Below are 8,913 nucleotides of genomic sequence, written 5' to 3' on the forward strand. Positions count from 1 at the left end.
TTATTGTATTCAGTTCAAGCTTTGCTCCCCAATAAAATTTCATTCTTGTCCATTGTCTTATTTTATTTTTTATCTTAGCAAAATTTGCTATCTCGATTAACTCATTCATCTCGAGATTTGTTCTCAATAACATTTGTTTGTTCGTTGTGGTAACCTTCTCGAAAAACATTTAGAATAACTATTAATAAACTGAATGTTCAAGCAATTGGAGTTTTGCATATTACTCTAGAAATTTCTAAATAATGAAGGAGCCTGAAACAGGACTGTTGTTTAGAGCACACCAAATTCAAAGTGTCCAAAAAGGAAGAGTCCAAGTCGGGACTATCCTTTCAAATTTTGTTGTCCAAACATTGAACAAAATGACAAGATGTCGTGTTGGTGGCAAAGCTTCAATGAACAAACAAGCGATGTTCACCAAGTAATAAGAAAAGGTTTTCTCGGAGAAGGAAATTTTGCATTTGTACATAAACATTTGGTATGACACCTTGGGAATGGTGTAGGAGATCAAAGAGTTTCACATTCTGTATCCTTGAATTGTGATAGCAGAGGATCGAGAAAAAGCCATATCCTTCTACCCTTAGTTTACGGTGGGAGATTGATGGTACAAATTTTATGTCCCAGTGGATTAAACTTTGACGTTCGCAGTGGGGGCAATCTGACTAAGTGTTTCTTTGGATATGCCAGCCGAGCAAGAAGGCGTTGTAACACGTCAGTGATAAAACATGAGCAATGACAACTCAAACATTAAAAATGGATCATTCTCATGACATTCTGCATTCATTCATACACATCTAGTTAGAAGCATTTGATTCATTCTGATCATGCCATCCTAAACACTAGGCATAAATAGGTCCATAAAATGGATTTTACAGGTCATATTCCCCAGAGAACAGATCAAAGAAACAGATCCTATACCCTTGAAGTTGCAATGGGAGGGATTGAAGTCATTAAAGTAGATCTTGTCTTCATGTATTGGCGTGAAGCAGATCGAAGATAGCAGGTCCTATCTTCCTATATTGATAGGAAGTGGATCCAGGATGCAGATCTTGTCTTCCCATATTGGTGGCGAAGTAGATCGTAGAAAGCAGATCTTGTCTTCATGTATTGGCGTGAAGTAGATCGAAGGTAGCAGATCCTATCTTTCTATATTGGTAGGAAATGGATCGAAGATACAGATCTTGTCTTCCCATATTGGTGGCGAAGTAGATCGCAGAAAACAGATCTTGTCTTCATGTATTGGCGTGAAGTAGATCGAAGATAGCAAGTCCTATCTTCCTATATTGATAGGAAGTGGATCCAATATGCAGATCTTGTCTTCCCATATTGGTGGCGAAGTAGATCGCAGAAAGCAGATCTTGTCTTCATGTATTGGCGTGAAGTAGATCGAAGATAGCAGGTCCTATCTTCCTATATTGATAGGAAGTGGATCCAAGATGCAGATCTTGTCTTCCCACACTGGTGGTGAAGTAGATTGAAGATTGCAGATCTTGCCTTCCTGTATTTGGCAGCGAAGCAGATCAAAGATGGCAGATTTTACCTCCCTGACCACAGTGGAGTACATTGAAGCCGATAACTCTATCTCACTGTATCTGGCAGTGGAATGGATTGAAGATTGCAGATCTTGCCTTCCTGTATTAGGCAGCGAAGCAGATCGAAGATGGCAGATTTTACCTCCCTGTGACTACAGTGGAGTACATTGAAGCCGATAACTCTATCTCCCTGTATCTGGCAGTGGAATAGATTGAAGATTGCAGATCCTGCCTTCCTATATTGGTAGGAAGTGGATTGAAAACAGACTCTATCTCCCTGTATTTAGCAGTGGAATAGATTGCAGGTCGAAGATGGCGGATTTTACCTCTCCGATTACAGTGGAGTACATTAAAGCCAGTAGTTCTATCTCCTTGGGCAACAGTGGAATAGATCGAAGATTACAATCTTATCTCCCTAAGCAGTAGTGGAGTAGATCGCATTAAGTCTTATCTCCCTAAGCAGTAGTGGAGCAGATAAAACCACAGATCTTATTTCCCTAAGCAATAGTGAAGCAGATCGCATCAAGTCTTATCTCCCTAAGTAGTAGTGGAGCAGACTAAAAACACAAATCTCATCCCCATGGAGTCGTAGCAGAGTAGATTGAAGCTACAAGGCGTATCTGAAGTTGCAGTAGATTGGATCGAAGCAACAAGACGTAGCAGACTGGAATAAGGCTACTGGAAGAAGATGAGCACCAAAAAATCAAGACTCGGCAAGACCGGGCAAAATTGGCCCTTTTGATGTCTTTGCTCTATTCTCGTTACACGAAAATGAGCAAAGAGGGGCAGCTGTAAAGGCCCAATTTTGGCCCAACTTAAACCAACCTAATCCCAACCCAAACACAAAAAATAAATAAATAAATAAATAAAAACCTTGGCCACCTACTCCACCACCTTTGTTGGCCACCCACCTTAGCCACCAACTCCACCACCCTTGGCCACCTAAACCACCCCAACCACTCCACTTGTAAAATTTGGCTATAAAAGCCATTCAAGACTTTGTTTTTAGGGGTGGGTTTTTGGTTTTTTGGAGAAGGATTGTTCTTTGTTTTGGAGGAGGTTTTTTTTTGTTTTTTGGAGGTGTTTTTTTGTAAAAAAGGTTATTTTTGTTTCTTGGAAAGGCTAGTTTTTGGAGATTAATCAAAGATCAAAGCAAATGAGGTTTCTTTTGTCTATTCTTATCTTTAGTTCTTTGTTTGTTTATTGTTTTCCTTTCAATTTTATTTTGTTTTTTTTATACGAAAGTAAAAATAAAAGTAAAAAGCTTACCCATATTTTCATTATCGAAAAAGGTTTTTTTTTGAGGTCCGGCCGCCGTGTACGGTGGCACCGATGGCGGCCCGTGGGGGTCCATGACCGAAGCAAAGCCGGACCAACGGCCGGATTTAGAAAAGAGGGAGAAAGAGAGTTGAAAGCTTTGTTTTATTATTTTATTATTTTTACTATTATTTATATTATTATTATTATTTCTCATGTATATATTATTTTTATATTATTATTATATTATATATGCCCTCTCCATATTTATTTATATTATTACTATCATTATTGTTACTTTTATTATTTTTATTTCTAACTACTATTATTATATATATGTATTATTGTTTGTATTATTATTATTATCACCCCTATTGTTATTACTTTACTTTTGTATTCTAATATATTATTAATATTACTCATATTTTTATTATTTTTGCTATCACTATTACTATTATATATTAGTGTATATTTTATATATATATATTTTATATATAGTATTATTTTTTATTACTTTAATTTAATATTTTTATTATATTTGCTTTTTGTATTTCTATATTTATTATTATTATATGGTAGTGTGTATTTCTATTATATACATATATATATACATTTATATATAGTATTATTGTTTACTTTACTTTAATATTATTCTTATTATCATTATATCCAACCCAATAATAATTCTTTCATAAAAGTAATATTCCGTATTTGGTAATTCGAGACAATCGTGCCCTAACTTATTGGGTTTCGATTTTTCTCCTTTAACCTAAATAACGGAATACTCTTTTAAATCGTGACATGAGTTTTGAAAAATGCTTATTCTCGAAGATACGAGGTGTTGTTCCCTAACTTACTGGGTATGGCATTTCGTTACCTCGAAATAAGATTTTTGCAAGTAAAGGCAATATTCGGTGTTTGGGAATTCGAGGAAACGTGCCCTAACTTACTGTGTTTCGATTTTCCTCGTTCACCTTAACTAACTGAATAACCTTTTGAAATACACGAATTTTTATATAAAAGGCAAGCTCGTTCTCGAAAATTCAAGATGTCGTGTCCTAACTTACTGGATGTGACATTTTATATTGTGAGACGAGAATGTCCTTAACATTTGAGCATTTTCTTTACAAAGAGGGATCGTATTTTAAATTCTTTCAAGTTTTCAAATTTTCGACACTAAGACACTAATTAATCAACTAGGTACCAATTTTGGGCGTATCGAGGGTGCTAATCCTTCCTCGTGCGTAACCGACTCCCGAACTCATTTTTCTGAATTTCGTAGACCAAAATCGTTGTTTTAATAAAATTAAATCATTTATTAAAAACAACCACTTTTTGAGGTGACCCAATCACACCTCGTCAAAAAAGGATTGGTGGCGACTCCCGTTTTCATTCTTTTTTTTCCAAAATCCAAGTCGACCCCGTTTTCATCCAAAAAATGGTGTCAACAAATATTAAATTATAGACATACTTTTTTATGTTCAAACCTTACTTTAGAATATATATATGATACATATATATTATATAAGTAATTTAAATAAACTTGACATACATTTTAAACATAGTTGAAAATATTTAATAAATAAATATAATTACTTTTTGACCTTAAAGAATTTTTTAAAATAACAACCACATTAATTTGTTGCCAAATATATTTACATAAATTCTTTAAACTTTCATAATAATTTGAAAGATACAATTAAAAGTAATGCAAGATTTTAGTAAAAACATAATTAAAAAAATTATTAAGGTGGAATATATTATAGTGATTGCAAAATTTCAAAATTCAGTCTATCATGCTTCTCATTGGTACTCTACCAACTCAAATTGGAATTTGATCTTTCCTTAAACCTAATGAACAACACATTTCATGACTCATTACCCGTTCAGTTGGCTAATTGGGGGGAAGCAATTTTTACAGAAGCATCCCATCATGACTCCAATACTTGTAGTTGAGCCATAACAATTTTACAGGTCAAATCCCATCAGATATGTTTGAACGTTTACCTAAATTGCAAGAGCTTCACTTGGGTATAAACAATTTGGAAGGGATTCTACCAAAAGAAATAGGAAACATGACAATGCTTAGGAGTCTATATCTCGACGGCAACCGAATCAAAGGTAAAAAGGAAAGCAGTTAGATGCAGTGATAGCGCCAAAGTGCTCAATTCATAATTTTAATGATTGTTTCATGTTTTATTTAAAGAAGCAAATATGGTTAATTTTTTAAAATCTAAAATAGTTTCATAATTTTAAGGAACATCTATGTTTAACTGTTACATGTTTTAATTACTAAAATTGTAAAAAACAATACTTAGATTTTTTTTCTCTTTTAGCCATTTAATCAGTACTGTATAAACTTTTTCTTTTTAAACAAAAAAATTGAGTTAAAGTATGGTTTTTGGCGACAAAATGTTAAGAGAAAATAAGAATATTTAAAGATAGAATGTTTAAACTTCAAAAAAAATTAATCTTTATGAAAAAAATATCTTCATACAAATATAATGGCTGTAGGCGTGCCTCTCCATTTTGTAGAAAGACTTGCTGTAGTTATACCATATTATATAATTTAAGATAGGTTTGATTACTTGTGTATAATTATCTACTTATTTCTTTTGAAATAATGTTTAGGCATTCCAAATTGAAAATCAAAGAATCTGTTTTTCGTTAGAAATGTGGATTTGAAAAGCTGGTTTTACTTTAAAAAACTATTTATATTTACTATTAAATATAATTTGAAAATCAGATTTAGCTTAAAAAGCATTTTTGAAATTCAATGGTAAATTGACTCTTGTTTTGAATTTTTATGCTTGACAGAAAGAAATTACCAGGCCTAAATTATAATATAGATATTATTTGAGCTTTAATTGAGTGTGTTATGTTTAGAATAAGTGTGATAATAAAGTTTGGACTATTGGATCTTAATCTTTTAATCTTAAAACAAAAGTATTTGTTCATGCAGGTGTAATCCCACGCCAAATTGGAAATCTTCTCAATTTGGAAGAATTAAGCATTTCTAGTGGTTTGCTAAAAGATTTTCTTCCTCCATCCCATATTTTTCCAGGTATTCACTCATCCTTTTTCTTGATTGTTATTTATCTTAAATTTATTTTTTATTCAATTTATAAATTGTGGAGTTATCAATGCGTTAAATATTTGACATTTGGACATTTAACTTAATGTTTAATTGAGATAATCTAAATTCAAAATTATATGCTTTAAAAATTACTCAAATTTGAAAATAGTTGTGTCTATAATAATAAATGGTTAATTATTCTATCTACTGTTAGTGGAGCAAAAGAACTCTACAAACACGTTTAAGATAATATCAAATGTATTTTTTAATTATTTAATTATTATTTTATTATACCTTAAAAACAAAGGGCATCAAGCCAAATCTATTTGTGAGATTTTTTTTACTCTACTAACAAGGTGTAAAATAATTATCCATAATAAAAATATATTATAATTTAAAAAAATTTGTAATTTAATTTCACCTTTAATTAATTTTCTGTTGGTTCCCCCCTACCAAAATTTATAATTTGAAATATGTTGGGCCACAATATTTCAATTTCTTCTATTTACCTAGCAATAATTAGTTAGATACTTTATCACATTGAAGTTGTGTTTTTTATTTATTTCTTAAATAAAATTGTTCAATTTCTACAATTTTTTTTTTGGAAAATACTATTTTATCAAGTATTGTATACTGGTAAATTTACTTTTGAATCATGCTGGTTGCCTTTTAATAATAATATTTTTAGCATTACATGGTGGTGATGCTATCACATTAGCGGTATTCTTAATTTTTCTTTGGCTTTAAAAGTCAAATTGAAAATCTTGACCTACAAAACTACCTATTTACCATTACTTTTAACTTTGAAAAACAGATTTAGTTTAAAAAGTATTTTTTGAAACTCCATAATAAACTTATCGTTGTTTTGAATCTTTTATACTTGACATCACAAAATTAATTCGCCTAAATTACAATATAAACATTATTTCAATTTTAATTTAGTGCATGCTAGATTTAAAATAAAGTATGGATAATAAAACTTTGACCATTGAATCTTAATCTTTTAATCTTAGGGTCTGTTTGATTGAAGGAATTGATTTTCTGGAAAATCATTTCCAACTTTTCCAGCGTTTGATTGGCGGAAAACATTTTCAATTTGGAAAATGAACTCCAAAACAAGGGAAAATGGGTTACATTTTAGGGAAAATGTCTTACCCTTTCAATTTCCGTAAGACATTTTCCGTGCTCTCCTCTCTATCGCCTCCTTCATTCCTTCCTTCATTTCCGGTAGAAAATTGCTTCTGTTTATCGATTTTTCAGTAACTTTTTTTTAATTATCCAATACTTGTTTTTTAACACAATTACAAATAATTTATTTGATATTAGTTTTTTTCAATTTATAACGATTAATATTGTAACTTAATAATTGAGTATTATTATAAATAAATCATTGAAATATATGTAAAAATAATTTAAAATATAAAAATTTATTAATATATATCAATATATGTAAAAACAATTTTTTCAAAAAATATTTCCAGGAAATCTGCCAAATAGCCGAAAATATTTTACACAGATTCAATCAAACACCAGAAAATATTTTCCAGTAAATCATTTTACAAAAAAGTAAAACATTTTCCCGAAATCATTTTACGGAAAATATTTTACTGGCAATCAAACAGACCCTTAAAATAAAAGTAATAAATAAGTTTTTATATTTGTTTCACAAATTAATTTGATTGTGCAGTTGTGTTCGTACCCCTAAGCGGAGATATTATCTATTTGGAAGAAGTAAACATTTCTCGGGGTCTATTAGAAGGATATCTTCCTCCATCTATCGGTAATTTAACACGTTTGAGAATTCTCGATTTATCCCATAATTCTCTAACAGGTATTATATATCATTTCTTCACTCATCCTTTTTTTTATTGTTATTTTTCTTTCTTAAATTTAGTTTTTTTCAATTTATATGTGTTAAATATTTGACACTTGGGCATTTAACTTAATGTTTAATTGAGATGGTCTAAATTCAAAATTACATGCTTTTAAAATTATTCAAATTTGAAAATAGTTGGATCTATAATAATAAATGGATAATTATTCTGTCCACTTCTAATGGAGTAAAAAAACTCCACAAATGCATTTAAGATACTCTAAGTGTCTTTTCCAATTATTTAATTATACCTCAAAAACAAATAACATCAACTCAACAAATTATCCATGACAAACTACATTATAATCTTCCCAAAAAATTATAATTTAATTTGACCTTAAATTAATTTTTTTTTCTTCACCCCTATTTTGGTAGGGCATTTATGATTAGGTAAGTACTATACCACTTTTCTTCGATATATATTGAGATTCTTTATTTATTTATTAAATGAAAATTTTCAATTTCTACCAAATTTTTTGAGAAAATACAAATATGACATTTCTTCAAGTGTTAAGGTTTTCGAACAACAATTTTGTGGGACCCATTCCCCATGGCAAGCAGTTTGATACATTTGAAAACGACTCTTATCAAGGGAACTTGGGTTTGTGTGGATTCCCATTGTCAAAGGAATGTAGCAATGATAAAATATCAGAAACAGCACAAGATGAGGAAGATAATGGAAATGGAATAGCTTTTATTTGGAAAGTGGTAATGATGGGGTATGGATGTGGAATGGTATTAGGAATTAGCATGGCATATATTGTATTCACGACAGGAAGACCATGGTGGCTTGTAAGAATGATTGAGAGAGACTTGCGAAACAAAGTTTCCACCTGGTTTGGGAAGAAAAGAAAGTAGTCCTGCAAATCCGTCTTTACATGTATTGGGAATTATCCATATTTATGGAAAATCAAAGATATGGGTATCAAATAATAGAAAGTCAAAGATATGGGTATCAAATATTGGAAAGTCAAAGATATGGGTATCAAATATTGGAAAGTCAAAGATATGGGTATCGAGATATTGGCATAATAAAATCTGAGATATTTGCAATATATAGTCCCTAATTGTAAAGTGACTTTGCAAGTTGATCCCTGAACCTCAACTATAAATAGGCATAACCATATCTCATTCTGTATCTCAAACTTGCCATTCTCTACTTAAGGCATTGTTTTCTC

The 8,913-nt window shown here is 30.9% G+C and overlaps 1 protein-coding gene across 1 annotated transcript; it reads left to right on the forward strand.

Annotated features, from left to right (window-relative positions):
• The first annotated feature begins 8,227 nt into the window (after positions 1–8,227).
• LOC107917203 (receptor-like protein 9DC3) lies at positions 8,228–8,593 on the forward strand. Its single transcript, XM_016846580.1, has one exon. The coding sequence runs from the start codon at positions 8,228–8,230 to the stop codon at positions 8,591–8,593; it is 366 nt and encodes a 121-aa protein (XP_016702069.1).
• Positions 8,594–8,913: the final 320 nt, after the last annotated feature.

The sequence above is a fragment of the Gossypium hirsutum genome, chromosome D01, assembly GCF_007990345.1.
Source record: "Gossypium hirsutum isolate 1008001.06 chromosome D01, Gossypium_hirsutum_v2.1, whole genome shotgun sequence".
Classification (NCBI taxonomy): Eukaryota; Viridiplantae; Streptophyta; class Magnoliopsida; order Malvales; family Malvaceae; genus Gossypium; species Gossypium hirsutum.